This window comes from Quercus suber, unplaced genomic scaffold (genome assembly GCF_002906115.3).
Source record: "Quercus suber isolate HL8 unplaced genomic scaffold, Cork oak 2.0 scaffold_508, whole genome shotgun sequence".
NCBI classification, from domain to species: domain Eukaryota; kingdom Viridiplantae; phylum Streptophyta; class Magnoliopsida; order Fagales; family Fagaceae; genus Quercus; species Quercus suber.
Window position 1 is genome coordinate 60,924 of NW_027069957.1, and position 20,733 is coordinate 81,656.

The 20,733-nt window shown below is 33.3% G+C and overlaps 1 protein-coding gene and 1 long non-coding RNA gene across 3 annotated transcripts; one reads left to right on the top strand and one right to left on the bottom strand.

Annotated features, from left to right (window-relative positions):
• The first annotated feature begins 1,174 nt into the window (after positions 1–1,174).
• LOC112027843 (uncharacterized) lies at positions 1,175–3,625 on the top strand. Its single transcript, XR_002884542.2, has 3 exons — positions 1,175–1,389; positions 2,321–2,388; positions 3,295–3,625. It is a non-coding gene; the product is annotated as an uncharacterized LOC112027843 (long non-coding RNA).
• Positions 3,626–10,134: 6,509 nt separating this feature from the next.
• On the bottom strand, positions 10,135–14,500 carry LOC112027844 (protein BRI1-5 ENHANCED 1). 2 transcript variants are annotated; one of them, XM_024060496.2, is made up of 4 exons: positions 14,248–14,500; positions 11,071–11,598; positions 10,685–10,883; positions 10,135–10,596 (listed from the first exon to the last, which is right to left on the bottom strand). In XM_024060496.2, the coding sequence occupies exons 1-4, from the start codon at positions 14,369–14,371 to the stop codon at positions 10,419–10,421; spliced, it is 1,029 nt and encodes a 342-aa protein (XP_023916264.1). In that variant the 5' UTR covers positions 14,372–14,500; the 3' UTR covers positions 10,135–10,418. The 2 variants fall into 2 exon arrangements, with proteins under 2 accessions (XP_023916264.1, XP_023916265.1); XM_024060497.2 differs by having other exon boundaries at positions 10,135–10,560; positions 14,248–14,499.
• Positions 14,501–20,733: the final 6,233 nt, after the last annotated feature.

Sequence of the window (20,733 nt, forward strand, 5' to 3'; positions counted from 1 at the left end):
ATTTTGTTTTTACCGCTTTTAGTCTTTAAACCAATTAACGCGTGACATTTAGGTCATTTCTGTCACCCAACTAACAGCAAAAGTTAACATGGCTAACGGTGGAATAAAAAAATAATATAATCACACACATTAATTAATTAAATTAAAAAACAAACATTAAAAAAAAAAAATTCATTAGTTTTTGGAAAGAACATGACTGTTCATATTCTTCATATTCTTCTTGTTCTTCCCTAAACATGTTTGATTGCCCAGAAATTTAAAATATCGAAGATTTAAAATAACGCATCGATGCCCTTGAGTCCTCTCTCCAATCATCAACATTTTCCCCAAAAAATCAAGATTTTCTTTCAAACTAAACATAAAATTCGTCACATTTAACAAAAAAACATAAACACAAACCCAGCCAACAAACTTACACACAAACCAAGAAATTTTCTTTCCATCCAAACCCAAACTTAGAAATTTCTCTCTCTACCCAAACATAGAGAAATCCAGCCACCACCTCCACCAATCAAACCCAGCCAACAAACATAAATACAAACAAAACTAACAAACTTAAACACAAATCCAAAAATTTTCTTTCTATCCAAACATAGAAAAATCCAGCCCCTACCCCCATTGATCAAACCCACCACCACAACACTTATCAAACAATCAAGAGAGAGAGAGAGAAAGTCAGAGATTAAGAGAAAACAACCCACCACCACTGATTGAACTCGAACCCATCAAACTTGCTAGAAGAGTCGTCTGATCCCCAAACAGTTGCCTCACTTCGACTCGGTCTCGACTCGCACCCAGCAAAGTCGTGGTCAAGCCTGGGAGTCAAGCTACGGCATCGACTCGAGAATGGTCTTGTCATGGATGTAACACCCCAATCTAATTACATAATTAGTTTATGGGTTTATATGCATTTTATTATCTTAATTACTTTGAGTGCATAAAACTTTGATATTGTGATATTATAGAAGATACATGCTCTTTTAATGTTATGGAATGAAATTTTATAAAGGTAAGGATATATATATATATATATATATATATGCAAAGTTATATTATCCTTTGGGCCTTTCTAGAAATATAAGTTTATAAAGGGTGAAAAGTATAAATGCCAAAAACTTGAAACAAGTGGGTTGGATATTTCTTCCCTAGCATTACACGTACCCCCACCCCTAAAGTCCACTCTTCTTATCTTTCTTTTGCTGCATCTGAAGTCCAGTAGCTTCTTTTCTCCTTTCTCTATTCCTCTTTCTTTGTTCTTGTTTCTTTCTTCTTCCCTTCTCACATGACAGCACCATCTCACCAATAGCCCTCTCTCTCTCACCGAAAATCATAAATATCTCTCTCTAAGAAGGAAATCAAACTCTTACTAAAATTTAGCTTCAGTTGTGGGTAAGTATATATGTTTATTTTCTATATGGGTATTTTAATGGTGTGGTGATTTGCTTGAGTCTCAGTTCTTTATCCTCTGTTCTGATTTTAGAAGCTGAACTTGTGATTCTGTTTTAGTAACTTGAAAGATTAATGATATTGTGGTCTATTGGATACTTTAGGATATTTTAATATGAATTGTATGGGTATAAAAATACCAAAATGAAATGAAGGCCAATTGCTATTTGTTGATGATTTTAGTAAGAATTTGTGCTGGAGCTGTCACTGTGACAGATTTGATGTTTACCAAAAGAAAATTATGTGTTAAATCATTTGCTATGAATTAAGATGCTAGGAGTAATTTTTATAAATCTTAAGACACACATGGTTGTTATGGAAGTGGTCTCACAGCATTTGGATGAGTATAAAAATAATGGTTTAATTTCTAAGTTACATAAATTTTTGTCAGGACAGATTTGAACACGTTCTCTTGTAGATTTTTAATAAATCATGGTTTTATACTTTGACTCCGAAATTTTTATGGTATATACTAGACATATAGGGGAGTAGTTCTGTTAAATTTCATGACATTTGGATGGGTGTGGACAGCCCATTTGTATTTTAAAAATGGGGCATACGTTGCTGAAATGAGCAGTAAACAGTGTAGGATAACTTTGACCTTGTGGATTTAATTTTGAAGTTAGGGTGAATGTTTTGAACTATAATTTAATATACTCATTTTTGGTATGTTTGGATCATATATAAATTTTATGCCTTGGTTTCTTTATGGTTTGGGTACATAATGCGATGATGATTGTATCCTGTGCTTTGGGGAACTTTGTGTGATGGGAAGTGAGGATTTTCTTGAGTTTAAGAGTTAGGTTGTGATTGAGGTATAAGTTTAAATACTTAGGAAGAGTTTGTCAATAATAAGTTTTGGTTTTTCATTTAGGTGGCGAGAACGAGAACACGGATACTTGAGCTCCTTTTGTGCAACTCTCTCGCATCTTCTGTTTTTAGGTAAGGGATTTGTGACATGTGTTTTTGACAAGTATAAAGATTGTTTGGAAAAGTATTATGCATTAAAGCTTTTAATTAGAGATATTACATATAAGCATAATTTAAGTAAAATATGTGTTCGTGAGTTGTTCAATTTTATATACATAATAATTTTAGCATATTAATACTATTATTTATATCACGAATACAATATTTAAGAATGAAGTGGATATGCTACAGTTGTGAAATAGTTATGTACAAGCAAAGTTATCAGAAAAATATAGTTTTCAGTTATTCCATTGTTATGATCTGAATTCAGCCAGTAGAGGTTATAGTATTGGTATTTCCATGGAGATTCTAACTGGCTATTAAAAGTGGGACTAACACTGCTGTACCTACCATTGTTGGTAACAACCAACTTGTGGAGGATGTCAACCTACCCTTATGGTTGAAAATATGTATTATGATATGATTCCGAAATTACCTAGCATTGTGGGGAATGTTGGATGCTTGGCACTCTGTGTTGGAAGCCTCCCAAAGTTGTGACAGACTTACAATTGGATTAACTAATATGTATTATAAATAAGCTATTAAGCTATTTGGAAATTATAAGAAAAGTATGATGATAAGAAATGTATGTTAAATGTGTTATAAGTCTGATGAGAAGTTTATGATTAAGTATTTTATAGTCTATTCAAAGATAAGATTACTGAATTATGTTTAAATTCCTTATTATTTTATGAAAGGAAAATGAAGTATTTTTATCTGAAAGTTCATAAGTTATTTTAAGAACAATATGAACAGTATGAAGGCTATTTTATCAAAGCAAGCATATTTATAAAATATTTGATTTGCATGCATTCTTATTAAAGGCCCATGGAGCTTAAAACCTTACTGGTTTTTGCAGCTCACCCTATTATATTTCAGTGCACAGGTTCTTCCTAGAAGCAGCGAGAGTATTAGAGGTGGCAAGGATTCTGTGATTCTCGTATGTTAGAATGTATAGTTAGCTTTTGTTGTATAGTAGTTTAGCTCTTTTGTTGTATAGGAGGAATCAAGATGTACTAAATTCTTGAGCACAGATGTAATTCAGTATCTTAGTTTGTTTTGAATCCCAGTTGTATGTCTTTAGGGTTAGGTTTGTAATAAGAGTTTTGCTAAATGTTTAGCTATGTAATATTTACACGTATACCTTAACTTTCAGTTAAGTGGCAATCTTGCAAAGTTCGAATGAAATGAATTTTCAAGATTTTCATCATTTTTGTATATTATGGCTTTTATGCAAGAAAGTAAGCAGGAATTCAAGAAACAAGTTCTTGATAAGCACCTTCAGATTAGGTTGGTTCGTGTTAGTATTAAGGTAAATTTGATATTAACATGCCGCTCATGCTCTAAACTTTGAAGTACAAGTTTGGGTTGTGACAATGGAGAAGCTCAAGGTTGTCATCACCATTGCCGAGAGAGTGAGATCGAGAGGTAGAGATAGAGGTTTGGAGAGATTTGATGGGGACGGTGGAATAGCTTAGAGAGAGGAGAAGAGAAATTTTTTATTTTTTATTTTGATAAGTGGAGAAGAGGAATTGGTTTATAAGGATTTGTTTGGTTTTAGTTAGGAATTGTAATTGGAAATGGAATTGGAAGAAAGAGATGGTCTGAACATATTTCCAACCAAAGATTGGGGAAAAAACATATTTTTCCAAATATTCTAATGAAAAAGAAAATTACCCAAATATTTTGTTTTTTAACTTTGTTCAAGATACTTTTTAGATCAAAATTTTTGTGATTTTTGGGTTTTAATTCTGTTTTTTATTTAGTTAAAATTAATAAATTAATTTTTTAAATTTATATGCTGATGTGGCATTTTTTTAATACCAAAATAAAATTTATTATTATTATTTTAATATTTTTAAATAATTTTTAATTCTCTTTGTCAGCCACCTTAACTTTTCTTGTTAGTTGGCTGACAGTAAAAACTTAAATGTCACACATTAATTAGTTTAATGACTAAAAGTGGTAAAAATAAAATGTAGGGATCAAAATGGAAAAAAAGTGCAAAATGTAGGGACTAAAAGTGCATTTACGCCTAAATTTTACCACACTCAACTAGGATAAGCAAAAGAGTTATTAATAAAATAATATTCTTATTACACAATAATACTTATTAGAACACACGCAAAAATAGTAATACTAGTGTTTTAAACCGAGTTTATAATACATTACATAATTAGCATACAACTACAAAAGGGCCTAACTTTTATAGATGCATATTGAAGTTATAAAAAGTGAACACTAGACACACACAACTAACATGGAACAAACATTCCATTTTTTTTAGTAAACAATAATATTTATTAGAACACAAACAAAAATAGTAATACTAGTGTTTTAAATTAAGTTTATAATATATTACATAACCAAAGTACAACTACAAAAGAATCTAACATTTGTAGTTGTAGACTGGGTTATAAAAAGCGGACACTAGACATACACAACCAACGTGGAATAAACATTCCTTTTTTTTTTTTGAATAAACAATAATACTTATTAGAACACACACGAAAATAATAATACTAGTGTTTCAAACCGGGTTTATAATATATTACATAAATAGAGTACAACTACAAAATGACCTAACCTTTATAGTTGTAGACTGAGGTTATAAACAACTGTCATTAGACACACAAAACCAACGTAGGATAAATATCCCATTTTTTTAGTAGACAATAATACTTATTATAACACATACGAAAATTGTAATATTAGTGTTTAAACCAAGATTATAATACATTACATAACCAGATACATTAAACAATAAATAAAATTTTTATTGATGATTAATACATTAAACACATTTGACCACACACACCACTCTTCACTATTTTACTCACTATTTATTTCATACCACTTATTTGCTAACTCACTACACTTCTTATGATAGCTATATCATTTCTTGGATATTGGATTGGATAAATATAATCAGAGAAGCTATATGTAGAACTTACAAAGCAAACAAGAAAACAGGCATTAAATGTCTAAAAGCAAATAAAATTAGGGATTAGTTAGTAAACCATTTTAGAAATTTTTTTTATTTAGAAAAAAAAATTAATATATTTTTTATAAAAATTGTGTTAAAATTTTTTAAAATTAATTTGTTTGCAATTACCCAAAGTCACCCTGTCAACAGTACCGTAAAATTATTCTACAAAGTTGCAATCATGGAATAGAAAAGTCAAAAAGGGAGATCTTTCCACAGTCTCCTACGTTATTAGCATTCTTTCACAATTTCTGCACGCGTATAGAAAGCGATACCCATTTATTGAGGAGGCTATCACCAGCCTAGTGCTGGAGCAGGTATTGACTCTCACACATGAAAGCGATACACAGTACGTTAGGTAGTTCGTACATTTATCATGAGAAAAAGAAACAAAATAATGGGATCCATTATCTATCACAGCGATCAATAGTTATAGGAACAAAATCTGTATAGAATGTTTACAGAGTATGTTAGGAACTCGTGGACAGAACTCTTAGGAACTCATAGGTAGAATTGATATTTGAAATTTGGACTGTTGGGTTGTAAGGGGAAGGTGTCTCAAAGTTTATAAACACATGGTTAAATTTACGTTTAATTTATATGGGACATTATGATCATAACAAACTACTCATATATGACTATATCATAATTCTTTCTCCATTTTAATTTCATTCAATAATAACTGAAAATAAAAAGGGAACAAAAATAGTACTTCGAAAAATTTCTTAGGCTATATCACAATTCTTTCCTAGAACCAATCAAAATACCATTAGAAAAAAAATGAAAATTTAATGAAGGTCCTGAAGACATTGGTTTAAGAAATATTTTAAAATTTTTTTAATAGAAAAAAAAAAAAAAAAAAAACTCATTTTTTGACCACATTTTATACTCGCTATAAAACAGTGTGTGGGACCCGCCTCCCTGTGAGGTACCCGGCATATATGCCAAGTACAGCACCTCCTTGAGACCAATTTGCTCAAAAGAAAGAGAATATATTGCAAAATATGGTGGAGCTTACAAAAGTGAGAGAACACTGCTAACAAAAGATAGCACATTTTGTGACTGGGGAGTATTTTATCATCAATCAGTCGTCAAAAACAAGTTGTGGAATAATGTTTTCTGTGACATGGAAGTCTGGAACTATTTCTTTACGGTGTAATTCAACGAAAATTCTAACCACAAATTAATGTGTAATTTACGGTGAATTTTAGTGGCAGAGGGTATAATTCATGGTGAATTTCAATCATACATGTGGAATTCAAGATGACTTTCAACCGCAAAGGTGTAATTTGAGGGTGAATTTTAATCCCATATGAGTAATTTTGGTTGAATTTTTACAACAAGAGTGTAATTGGAGGTGAATTTTAACCACAAAGATGTATTTTGAGGTGAACTTTAGTCACACAGGTGTAATTGATGGTGACTATTATTAACCACAAGTGGTGTAATTATGATTGAAGAATTTTGACAATAAATGTGTAATTCAGATGAATTTTAATCATAAAAAGTGTAATTTAGGATGAATTTAATCACCAATATATAATTCAGGATGAATTATGACCAAAAAATTGTAATTCGAGCTGAATTGCAAAAGTGTAATTTGGGGTGTATTTTTACCGCATATGGTGGAATTTGGATAAATTTTAATCATAAAATTGTGTAATTTGGGGTGAATTTTAACCACAACAAGTGTAATTTGTAATTTAGTATGAATTTTAATTGTGAGAGAAGTTGAAGGGGCTTGAGAGAAATAAATAGAAGTTGTACTTTCATTTAAAATTGAGGTTACGTTCATTATTTTAGGGGGGTGGGGGGAGACCTATTATAGACTACAAGTTGTGGAATATAAATAAGATTTTGGTTCGTCTTTTTTCAAATGGTTTGGTTGATGGGTATTGTAGGGGTGTTAAGCCCAGCAATATATATATATATACTTATGTATATATTGGGCCAGAGGCCCAATTTGAAGACATAAAGTAGTCTAAAGAAGGGCGAACACAATCAAAGGAGTCCATGTTAATAAGTGAAGAAATTAGTTTTGATCATAAGGGTCCATGAGGGTGGTCCGAGGATGATCTCCATTCTCGGCTGAGCAAAGCTGAAGTCCGAGGGGGTAGTCTACCATCCAGGGCAACGTTACATGAGATTCTATAGATACAGATAAGCATCACAGGAGCACAGGATAAAGGGAAGTCCTAAAATATCTAAAAATAAAGCTGCTATCACCGCATTGAATACTCTGCACCTAACCAACTGGCCGCATTAATGTAAAAGTGATACTTAAACAGTAATTTTTAGCCTTACAGCTACTACCAGAGACTTTAGGAATGTGCTAATGGAGAAATTATAGAGTCTTCTAATGGACAAGTGATATGGTCCACCATTCCACTAAAAAAATTCCATTTGTTTAAAATTGCTGAGTCAGTAATTAATTTTCGTTTAAAAAAATTTTATAATTAACAATTTTAAACAAGTGGAAGCTTTTTAGTAGAATGGTGGACCACATCACTTGTCCACCATGTGGATCTTATAATTTTTCATGCTAATGAGACAATGATCAATACCAGCAATCTACCCTACACGTGGAGGGTAAAGAAGAAAGAAGGAAGATAGTATAAAACAGAAAAAGGGCCCTAAGGATAGGGGATCGAAAAANCTACAAGTTGTGGAATATAAATAAGATTTTGGTTCGTCTTTTTTCAAATGGTTTGGTTGATGGGTATTGTAGGGGTGTTAAGCCCAGCAATATATATATATATACTTATGTATATATTGGGCCAGAGGCCCAATTTGAAGACATAAAGTAGTCTAAAGAAGGGCGAACACAATCAAAGGAGTCCATGTTAATAAGTGAAGAAATTAGTTTTGATCATAAGGGTCCATGAGGGTGGTCCGAGGATGAATCCATTCTCGGCTGAGCAAAGCTGAAGTCCGAGGGGGTAGTCTACCATCCAGGGCAACGTTACATGAGATTCTATAGATACAGATAAGCATCACAGGAGCACAGGATAAAGGGAAGTCCTAAAATATCTAAAAATAAAGCTGCTATCACCGCATTGAATACTCTGCACCTAACCAACTGGCCGCATTAATGTAAAAGTGATACTTAAACAGTAATTTTTAGCCTTACAGCTACTACCAGAGACTTTAGGAATGTGCTAATGGAGAAATTATAGAGTCTTCTAATGGACAAGTGATATGGTCCACCATTCCACTAAAAAAATTCCATTTGTTTAAAATTGCTGAGTCAGTAATTAATTTTCGTTTAAAAAAATTTTATAATTAACAATTTTAAACAAGTGGAAGCTTTTTAGTAGAATGGTGGACCACATCACTTGTCCACCATGTGGATCTTATAATTTTTCATGCTAATGAGACAATGATCAATACCAGCAATCTACCCTACACGTGGAGGGTAAAGAAGAAAGAAGGAAGATAGTATAAAACAGAAAAGGGCCCTAAGGATAGGGGATCGAAAAATTGAGAGAAAAATATTGTAGCAATCAATTGTTGAACTTGTAATCAAACTTGAGCAGAAATATATAAGAATTGATCTCCTCGGATTGTGCCGAATACGATTTTCTTTAGATTAAATCAGTCTATCTTCATTTTCTTGTCATTTGGATCCACTTTACTTGTTACTTGATTGATTAAAGCCTAGTTTTTCAACTCACTCTCTACAAATTCATTGTATTGGGCTCTTTAGGCCTAAATTTGTCCATCTTTTGGGATTGGTAACCAAATTGTGACCTTACAGGTATTTTTGGGCATTTGTTAATGGACAATTATATCACTGGGGCCCCCCTCTATGTGAGGTACCCGGCATATATGCTGGGTACAACATATAAAAATTGGGTCTCAGGGGCCAAATGACCGTTCCACTTGTTTAAAAAATTCTATAAGTGATCTGAAGCCAAAATACATAGTACACTAGGAACGTGATGCCATAATGGTATGTTCTAAGTTAAAATCAAGGTTTAGACCAACATGATACAGATATGTGTGTGTGTGTGTGTGTGCGCGTGTGTGTGTTGGGGGGGGGGGGAATTAGGCCCGGAAAATACATGGGCCAGCCTACTAAAGCCCAATGTCAATTCAAGAAGCCAAATCCGGCCCATGTGAAGGAAGTAGACTTTAGGCCCTGTCATAGCAGGCCTAGCCCAAAAGCTTGGGTGATGGGTACAAAAAACAAACACTTGGGGAAATCCTTCGATGGTTGGTAAGCATAGAATACAACTGAGTCGCTAACTAAGGATCAGTAATGCCTTGGGGGAACTTATTGCCGAACAGTGTTTGGCGTCTGGAACAAGTTTCAAGAGAATCCTCAAAAGGAATGATGATTTCTTGGAATTCTAACGGAAGTAGGAATACATAAAAAGTGGTGAAAATGTAATGATTAGTGCCCCACTTAAGAGAGGCTATATAAGGAGGAGAGAGGCTTCCAAAGGAAGGGGTTGGAAAACAGAGGCAAGAAGTTGGTAAAAAAGAAAGATAGTGAAGAAAAAGAGAGAGTGAGGGTCAGCGATTAAGGAGCAGGAAGTTAGTATAGCAGCGGAGGGAGGAGGAAGTTCCAAACGTAGAAAAAGGCTTGGAGGCAAAAAGGGTGTACTAAGCAACTAACTTAGGCCAACTCGGAAATAGCTTGAAGCCCAATTTGTAGGATTGAAAGAAAGCCTACCTATAAATTAATTGCGGACCCAAATCCAACAACCATTATCATACTCTTGGCAGGATTGGGTGCCACAAAATATATATATATATATATATATATGATTTCCATTAGACAAAGAATGGTCCTACAATAGTCATACATGATACATGCATGGAATTAAATTTAATTAATTTTGATTGATTTCCTAAATTTTTTTTTATTAAAAGTCAACTAAAAGCTTAATTTACATTGGATTAAATGGCAAGCAATTGTGAACATGCAATCATTGGATTGTCCCGTTACCATTTGTCCTTTTACTGTAATTATCATGGTCTTCTCGAGAACTTTTTGCCAAAGATGCATGGATTAAAGAAAACCCTTTTCTTTGCAGCACCGGATAGCTCCATCAAACATTTCCTGGACGCCATACTTAAACTTGAACCCAGTACTTAAGAGCTTCATCGACGAGAGACTTGAATGTCCATAACTTGTAGACTTTTTAAAGTGACTGTCAAGAGAGAGATCGAGAGAGAAGGAAAAGAAGCTAAAAAGAGTTCTCTCAGATGGAAATTGTGTTTTGAGTCAATGTGGAAACTGAAATTATGAAGAAAATAGATAAGAGAAATACTCACTCTTCCATATTTGGTAGTTGAAATTCCGGGTATCTTGCCAAAAGAAATTCATACATCTGATGCATTGTCATTTCGGCCGAGGAACAAATATATCTCCCTTGTGCATTAGGATATTCAAGAAGGAAGATTTGTGCACTAGCCACATCATCTATGTGCACCATATATGAGTGCATAAGATATTCATAATGGTCCTCTTCACCTGCATTCAAATGCTCTTTACTTAGTTATCAATCTCCTTGTGAAATAGTCTGGTCAAAAATTAAGATACTACTTCTTTACATTAGGGGAAAAAAAGAAAAAAAGAAAAAAAGTTAATCTCCTAAGGCTCACATCTCAAAGAACTAAGGTGAAATTGAAGAATGTATAACATGAGAAATGAAACAAACCCAAGATCATAGCAAGTGCCAAAGACACGGAGGAGGGAGTAGTAGGACATATGAAGGATCCAACAACTAGGGGAAGAACCAATGTTATAAGATCCAATCCATTTTTTGCCGCAAACTCTAGTGCTATCCTCTCGGTTATGGTCTTGGAAAGCAGGTAAGAAGGATTTACAAGCTTGCTACTTCTACAAATATCAAGGTCACTCCATGTACTTTCATCTGCCACACTTAGACCTTTGTTGTTGTACAATATTGTGGCTGCACTGGAGATATATAGCACTCTTTTCACTGATCTCTTCGAATTCAGGCATGCCCTCAAGATTCCTAGCGTTCCTTCCACGGCCCGTTTGGTCACAGCTTCCTCCGACTCTTTGCCATCAACATCCATGGGATGGGCAAGATGAAAGACTCCAATGCATCCTCCGATGGCTGTGTTGAAACTGTCTGGTTTGTTGAGATCAGCATGGAAAAATTGGAGCTTTTTTGAGGCTTCTGGTAAATTTGTGAGGTAGCTGATGTCTTTCTTGCAATCTGATCATAGTTTTAGATGTCATTACCAAGTGCTAGATAACATATTTACGTGGTCAAAATTTAATTCATTTTCTTATCGAACATGTTTAAGTTTATTCACGAGTTATTTAATGAAATAGTTCTTTGTCCACATGAAGTAAACATCGTGACTAAAACTTTCTACCCACGCACAAATTTATTTGAATAATTAATAACTAATTTACAATTAAAATTATATTATTAGAGTTAACAAGATATAATCATTTTCATTTATTACTTATAAAAGTTAAATTCACAGACCTTGTTGGGTAAGAAATCATACATAATCTTTACTAAGAAATAGAACATTTATATTAATTAGTGAATTATACATTAATAAGTTGATATCTTATGAAATTGTCTTAAAATTTAGATGATTCAATCTCACATCTATGTAAGTATAATTTATATGTTACACATTTAAACTTATAAGATTATATATGTCCTCAAATTATAACTCATACTCACAAGTTTATTTTGAACACATTATTATATTTGAACTTACTTCATTTAATAGTCAAATTTAAATTTAAGTTGGAGTTTGACTTATTTGTTGTATAAACAAACATAAACAAATTTTTCTGAATCAAGCCGAAATAATTAATAAATAGCATGCAATCATAGAGATCGTATATTCCATTTTTATATATTTTCCATCATGTACAATATACATCTATCATTCTTGTATGAAACAATTTTGATGAATCACTAGTGGTTGTAGGTTCAATATATAGCACTACTCGTCAAGTTTGGGGCACCTCTTGTCAATTTATGTATAGCTTGTGTTTATAATTATGTTGCAAGGTGAAGTTAAATGGTTCTTATTACTGGAAAATAATATGACAACACCCCTTCCCCATTCTCCCAATAAAAGAAAAAAAACCAAGGTGAAAGAATTATAATTAGAGTAATAATTGAGTAAAGTGACATGATTCTCTCTCTTCTCACATAAATAATATGTCTTAGTCTAACTATTAGATTACGTGTCATTAATGACATGTAATCTAATAATTTTAATAATTAACTATTAAATTACACATCATTAATGATGTGTAAAATACAATATTGTATTTTAAAAGTACCTAACAATTTTAATAATTGTTATCAAAATATCCAACTTCAAAGTTCAAATAATTATAAAGATGGTGGCTAGCTAAAACATTTGGATTGGATACTCTGAACATATGCATTATAAGAGCATAGTGTATTTGTTTTTGTTAAATTAGAAAAGAAAATAAAAATGATGTCAAGAGAGAAAGTGCAAGTAAGAAAATTAATGTATTTTGACTTAACAGCCATTGTTCACAACGGAAAGTCCCTATACTTTTATACTATTCTAAATCTGTGTGTTACAATAAATAAAATGCAAAGTACATATAAAAATACATTAAACTTAGGGTAAGTTTAGCATGCAAGAATGGAATGGTTTCTTTCTTTGTAATTTTCATTTAATTGTTTGGTTGCATTTTCATTACTAGGAAGAAATAAATATTTTTTTTAAAATGAGAACAAGTATAAGTCTAATCAATTTATATTATGTTATTAAATATAATAAAACAAACAAACAAATTATAAACTCATTTTTTTACATATTAATTTGAATTTAAAGTATGTATTACCATTTTTATGAAGCATATATATTTTTGAAATATATATCAAGCTTTTTCTTTTTCTTTTTTTTTACTTATCATCATTTTATTAAAACAAGTGAATTTTCATTTCTTAGATATTAATATTTAGGGGTGATGTTGTTTATTATTATTTTTTTTTAAAATTGAGGTAGATAGCAGTTTTTGAACAAAAAATAATAACAACAATTATCAATATAATTATGCAAGGGTATCTTAGAAACTTAATTGAAATTATATGACTCCATTTTATCATCACATCATATTATACCAAATTGTAAAATAAATCTTTCTAAAAAAAAATTGTAAAATAAATATTCAAAATTTTATTCATGTGTCATCATCAAACATATATATAATTATTTAGTTATATTTTTTTGTACATCCTATAGTACTTATTCCTCTCCCTGAAGTCACAATTACCAAACATGCTCATATATACTTGTGTATTTGTTTGTTACAAATTCCAAATCAATAAATAAATAAATAAAAGAAGAATTTCTCCAGGAAAATCTTGACTCCACCATAGCCGACTGATTTCGGCTCTCAAGCTAGCTCTCAGATACTAGACTGTTGGCTGAGTTATTGACTCTACAACATGATTTTCCTCTTAAGACAAGTCACCAAATATTAGTTCGCTGATGATTTTCTTCTATTTAAAAAGACTAATTCACCAAAACCTAGAACTTGATACAGTTGAACTAACTCTACCACATGCATATACAGTACGATACTTATTAAGGAGGGCAATACACATTTGACTCTTGTATACTTTATATCCTGAAATCAAGTGAGATCGACCATGTTCCTCTTCTGTTTTTTATTTATTTACCTTTTATAATAATCATCAACATGTAAAAAGTAAAAACCATTCTTCCAAGTATAATATCTTGATGCTCAAGGTGTTCATCAATTTTCTGTGTATCACCTTGAACTCAAGGGAAACCCCATATATAAATCACAGAAAGCAAAGTTCATTAGGTATAAGAGAAAAGAATCTTACTTGCTGGGTCGGATCTGACTGTGGCTCGGACGGAATAACCATGCTGAAGAAGCCTCATGATCAGCCACGATGCTACATATCCCGTTGCTCCTGTTACACAAACTGTACCTTTATCTTCTTCCATCTCTCTCTCTCTCTCTCTCAAACTCTCTCTTTTTCTCTGTGTCTGTGTGTTAATTTATCTTAATGTCATCCTCCCAGTGCTCAAATAAGGCCAATTCTGCTGCCCATTGAGGGGTCATGTGGTTCTTATACGTGTATTATTACATTTTTTATTTATTTAAAATATGACACATTTTCATCAAACTTTGTAAATTTCTTTACTATGCAATTATATCAGTACGTGACACGTTCCTTCTCTCTCTCTCTCTCTCTCTCTCTCTCTCTCTCTCTTAATGTCTTGGTCTATGTGAAGAATCTTGTAGTTCAAGACACATTTTTTGATGTTCTTAATTGAAATATCAAAGATTATGTCATGGTCTATACAAAGTTCAAGACAAATTTCTTTTTAAAATTTTTAGATACTCTCAGAATATGAATAAATGGTACTCTATCATCTCACATTTATGGTAAACTCTACCATAAATGTAAGAAAATAAAACATAATTTTTCGTATTTTGAAAATACTTAAGAATTACTTTATTTCTTGATATTTCTAATTGAGATATGACATGTTCAAACTCTTAATAATTATAAGTATTAAATTATTTCTAAAAAAAACCTGTCATAATCTACGACTAGGTGTCATCTAGCTTTTAAAAAATGTCATACACCAACATGTGCACATTGTTTATTAAACCCTTTTTTTGTTTTTTCGTATATGACATAGCGTTTACGTTTCTATACTGTGAATTTATTCGTGTTAATCTGTTACAATACTCATCTTGCTAAAATCCACGTTAAGCTAAGTGATGCCGCTTTCTAGCATAATTGTGTTTATACTTTATATATATACCTATAGGCTCTATAATATGCCTCATTGTTTGAATTCTTGTTTATTATGTACTAATGCAAAATGATGAACCAAAAAATATATTATCCAAACAGAGATAAAATGAGCATTAAAACTGATGTACATGCATTAATTAGATATGGAAGAACGTTACAACAGGTAATGTAACTGCTGATCATTAAAGATGATTAGCCCAAATAACTGATACGTTGCAGAAGGCAATAGTTAATGACATAATAACAGTAGCCTATATGATCCAACCCCTATAAAAGGAAATCAGACAAATCAAGGAAAGGTACACAAAAACACTCTAGAAACCTAAAGAAGCATTGTTTCTTAATTATTGCGTGTTGGAGTTATAATTCTGACTTAATCATCAGAGCCAGGTTTCTAGGAAACGCCTCACTGGCATTTTCTCCACCAAAATCACTCTTATCCTTTTTGCAGGCATTGAAAGAAGGTATTGGCGTGAAATTATAAGGGTCACGTAGTAGATAAGTGATGTGTTCTATTATTTTATTAAAAAATTTATATTTATTTAAAATTGTTGAGTTAGAAAATTTTTTTAAACAGAGACTGATTACTGACTCAGCAATTTTAAACAAGTGAAATTTTTTTTTTTTATAGGAATAAGTGAAATTTTTTTAGTAGAATAGTGGACAAGTGACATAGTCCACTCGAAGACAGTATAATTTATGTCTTTCCAAGAATAACAAACCACATATTTCAAACCAAGAAAGTCGATTCCGTACCGTACTGGCCGGTACCACCGATATATACCGTACCAGCAAGCAAATCGGTACATATAACTCCCTTATTTCGTACCGGAAGAAATACCGGCCTTACCAGCCATGTACCGGCCAATTTCGAGCAATACCGGCCGGTACTGAGCGTACCGGCCAATATAGAAATTTTTTTTTTTTTAAAGTTTGTAATTTTTGAATTTTTTTAAGAGCAGAATGGTAACTTATTTGCATTAACTTCTTAGTATTATTTGTTTTCTTAGTATGCAATGCTAACTTTTAAGCTTTCTATTTTTTATATTGTGTTTTTTTTTTCTTTTAATTGATACTAAAGTCTAAAACCATAAATTATTAGTTCTGAATTGAGGAAATGTTTTATATTAAACTTTTATATTTATTATAATATATATATATATATATATACACACATACATATATATATATATATATTATTTATAAATATAAAAAATAGCGGTAAATATATATATACACACATACATATATATATATATATATTATTTATAAATATAAAAAATAGCGGTAAACCCAAAACGGTACATCGGTATTAATCGGTATCCGAAATATATCGTACCACTGGCCAAACCGGTATAGCCTCCGGTACAGACTGTACGGTATTGACTCCCTTGTTTCAAACATCATCTCACAAAAACTTTCTAAAAAAAATAAATCTACTAATGCAAAACTATCGAAAGGAAATAATATAATTTAGAAAAGGGTAATAATATCTCCGAGTGTTCCTTTCAAGTTTCAACATTCATTAATTACAAAGTAAACGAGTGCTTTCAATATGACATCTAGCTAGCATGCTTTCTTTATAACCTATCCTTTAATTTTATTTAATCAAATATGATGTAGCTAGCGTAAATTAATCATAGGCTTTAACTCTATAACCTTCCTGCAACGCCCGTTGCGCCGTTAGAGTTGGACGCCACTGGTTTTGCATATGTATGAGTAGTTTTTTTTTTTTTTTGGAAATGTGCATATGTATGAGTTTAATTCATATATTCATTCTACATCTATTATTTATTAAATCTAAAAGCAAAGCAAATAATTAATAGTTTAAGAGTTTTGTATTTAATGACATATATAATTTGCTAATCTTTTTTTTTTTCAAACAAAAAAAAAAATTCAAATCATTCCTCCACCATTATTGTAATTATCAATTTTAAAAAGAAAGAAAGAAATAAATAACTCAATCTAAAATGTAGTAAATTCAGCCAAAAAAATAAAAACAAAAAGAATGAAAAGAACTCGATCTAATCGTAATTGCTTGACGATAAATCAATCCAAAAGGCAAAATTATTCGCTAACCTTTACTGAAAGAAATTAAATAACCTTTTTTTTGCCCCCAAAGATATTACAATTATTGAAAGCTAGATTTGTTTTCATTTGTTCTCAAAAGACAAAAGTTTCGTTTCCATCATTATAATTTCATGGTGGCCTTAGGCGTAGGGGACCCCAAATTATTAGTCATTTTCATCCTGGTAGCTAGAGGGCTATATGATCAATATTGATGAGGCATTTTCCTCATAATTTAAATAAATAAATAAAAAATGAAAGAGTCAACGCTCATTTACATGAACTTTCATGAATCTATTTTTATATGGTATAAAAATTCTGCTTATTGTCTTTTGCTTATATTCTATTCGAAATGAGCTGGCCCAGCTGGGTGCCAATCTGTCTGATTAAATAATGAAAACCTTCGAAAGCTACTGGGTTTTATTTTTGGCTTTGCAAACATAATATAATTTTGCTTCAGAATTTGAACATTGTAGATGCATGGCTGGCTTTAAAATATATATATATATATATTGGCTTCGGATTTTGAAAGTTCCTTATTTGAGATATTATAGTTGAGCGGTCTTTGTATTATTTGACAATTAAAGATTTTATTAATTGAATTAACTGAAATTGATTATATACAATCATTTAAACGTAGTTTAATGAGTTATATACGATACATATATCATCTTTCTATTATTTGTTATAGTTGAAGTTTGGAATATAACTTTGTCGGTACAATTCACCCCTACACTATAAAATTGAGCAATAACCCCCTAAAACTTTTTTTTTTTTTTTTTAAATCACCCTACCCTATGAACACGTACATGACTATGAATCTTATTAGAGAGCCAACATATTATTATTAACATATCTAAAAGATTACATTCCTTGATAAGGCTAATACGTCAAATGTCAATCAAGTAGGTATTCAGCGGAATATTGGGCCATTAGCGTTGATATTGAAACAGAAGTCAATTCATGCATAATGACAATAGCAACAACAACAAAAAAATAAAAATAAAAATAAAAATAAAAAACAAAAACTCTCTCCAGATGTCCTCCATGTTCTTGGCCCCAAATCAGTGCAAAACCCAGTCCAGCTGGCTTAAGTTTTAGGCCAATAGATTTGCATCTTTTAACTTAATAAGGAGCAAAATTAAAAAAACAAAAAAAAAAAAAACCAACTAGAATCGGCAGAAAGCTCTGCTATACGTCTCTATTCGACTGGGACAATGGGAAAAGTAGGAAAATACACTAGTACTTCTTTTTTGGGCCCAATCTTTGGATGGGCTTTGTCACATGATACTGGCCATAAGAGTGACTCGGGCTGGGGTTTAACTTCACATCAAAATCTCTGATTGTTGTTCCTTTTTTGCTTTTCTGATTTGGGCCAGACAAGACAAGACAATATAATTATCCTCATCCTCATCCAAATCTAACATGTCATAGTAGTATTCAGCAAAGTGCAAACCTAATATTTTTAGGATAAATTATAAATAATCGTTATTGATTTTAATCTGAACTTACTATTAAAAATTATATTTTGCCTAATAGTAATTGTGGGGGGAGAAAAACCCAGCCCAGCTTATTCGGCCCAAGGCCCTAAAAGAGGAACATTCTTCATCCGAGGAGATGAAGCCTTCAGTCGGAAGCCCACGCCAATGGGGGATGCCTGGAGACGAACACGTATACCATCCGAGGAGATGCTCATACGTCCGAGCAGTCATGAGTCCTCGGATCCGAAGAGGTTTGATCAAACGCGAGTATGGGAGGTTCAAGTGATCTATTTGACAAGTGTAAGGAGGAGAGGAACCTCGGACACACATGAAGATAACAGCAACAGGGGAATATCAAGGAGGCGTACTTCAACCACCACATTTAATGCCCTGTACCTACCTTTCTGGCCGCATTTATGTGGACAGGACACCTGAACGGTGCTTTCTCAGCTACCGCCACTCACATAAGGCTAAAGGTGGGATGATGGGACATGTACTCGAGTGGATGCCTGGATGATGAACAAGTGGACGGAGGAGATGTAAGAAGGTAATGCTATATAAGGGAAGGGTACCTCTGATGGAAGGGGATCGAAAAACAGGAGAGAGAAAGGGTACCTTAGATGGTTGTAGCTCCAGCAATTGTAACCCTTGATTATCAATGAACAACTTCTCTTCGGACAGAGTACTCATATTAGTCCGAGAGCACATTAATTCAACTTCTCTCATTGGTGTTGCTGTTTAATACTGTCATTTTCATTATTTGCCTAGCCCTTTCGCCCACTCTCTACAAAATTTATTGTTTTGGGCTCAGAGGGTTCCAAATCCATACCTCCTTGGGCTTGGGCCGCAAAAACTGACCCTACAATTGGCGCCGTCTGTGGGAAGAGCTTGTGCAAGAGTGAAAACAACAGTTGATGATGGCGGGACAAGGTGAACAGCAAGCAGAATCCAGGGCGTCCCAACACATGGACCATTTCGCCAACCTGGAGGGAAGGCAAAATCGTGAGGGTAGCGTACACACAGTGCGCCTTAGCCAGGGCCAATCGCAGAGCGGAATTCACATGTCCCATGCAAAGGGGAACCGCGACTTGCAACTGGAAATAGAAAAACTAAAGAGAGAGCTGCGCCATGCAAAGAGGAAACGGGCTTCCTCGTATTCTGAGGATGATCTTGATGATGAGCGAGATGTCTCTTATCAGCACAAATCCAAAACACCAGCCAGCGAGTCCTACACTTGTGAGGAGGAATCCCATCGTAAGAGACAACGTAGAAGTCCATCACACGAGGACATGGAGAACGATGCCATGAACAGGGCTTTGAACCAGATATCTGAGTCGCCTTTCACGCGCAGGATAGAGGGGGCTAGACTCCCTCGGCGTTTTAACCAACCAACGTTCACCATCTATAATGGTAAGACTGACCCCGTGGAGCATGTGAGTCATTTTAACCAAAGGATGGCTGTCTACGCCAGAGACGAAGCCCTGATGTGCAAGGTTTTCCCTTCCAGTCTAGGGCCTGTGGCCATGAGGTGGTTTGACGGTTTGAAGGCAGGCTCCATCAACTCCTTCAAAGAACTCACTCAGGCATTCGGTTCCCGTTTTGTTACATGCCGAAGAGCGGTCAGACCTGTTTCTTCCCTGCTATCCTTATTCATGCGGGAAGGTGAATCCTTGAAGGCATACTCAGATAGGTACTGGGAAATGTTCAATGAGGTGGAAGGTAACAATGATGCAATGGCCCTCAGCACATTCAAGCTCGGCCTCCCTACTGATCACGGTTTGAGGGCGTCTCTATCTGGCAAACCGGTTGCAAACGTGCGTCAGTTAATGGACCGCATAGAGAAGTATAAAAGGGTTGAAGAAGATCAGCAGCAGGGCAAGGGAAAAGACAAGGTTATCTCTCAGGAGAGGAGGGATTCGCGGTCGGACCGCTACAATTACAATAAACCGCGAAGGGATTTTGCCGGGCAATTGGGATCGATGAATCCTCA

What these genes read in the sequence shown, in the direction of transcription:
- LOC112027844 (XM_024060496.2), bottom strand. Translation starts at nt 14,371, where the DNA reads ATGGAAGAAGATAAAGGTACAGTTTGTGTAACAGGAGCAACGGGATAT. An exon ending in GGCACTTGCTATGATCTTGG is followed by an intron (nt 10,884 to 11,070) that starts GTTTGTTTCATT and finishes ATTTGAATGCAG; the next exon opens with GTGAAGAGGACCATTATGAA. An exon ending in CAACTACCAAATATGGAAGA is followed by an intron (nt 10,597 to 10,684) that starts GTGAGTATTTCT and finishes AACTCTTTTTAG; the next exon opens with CTTCTTTTCCTTCTCTCTCG.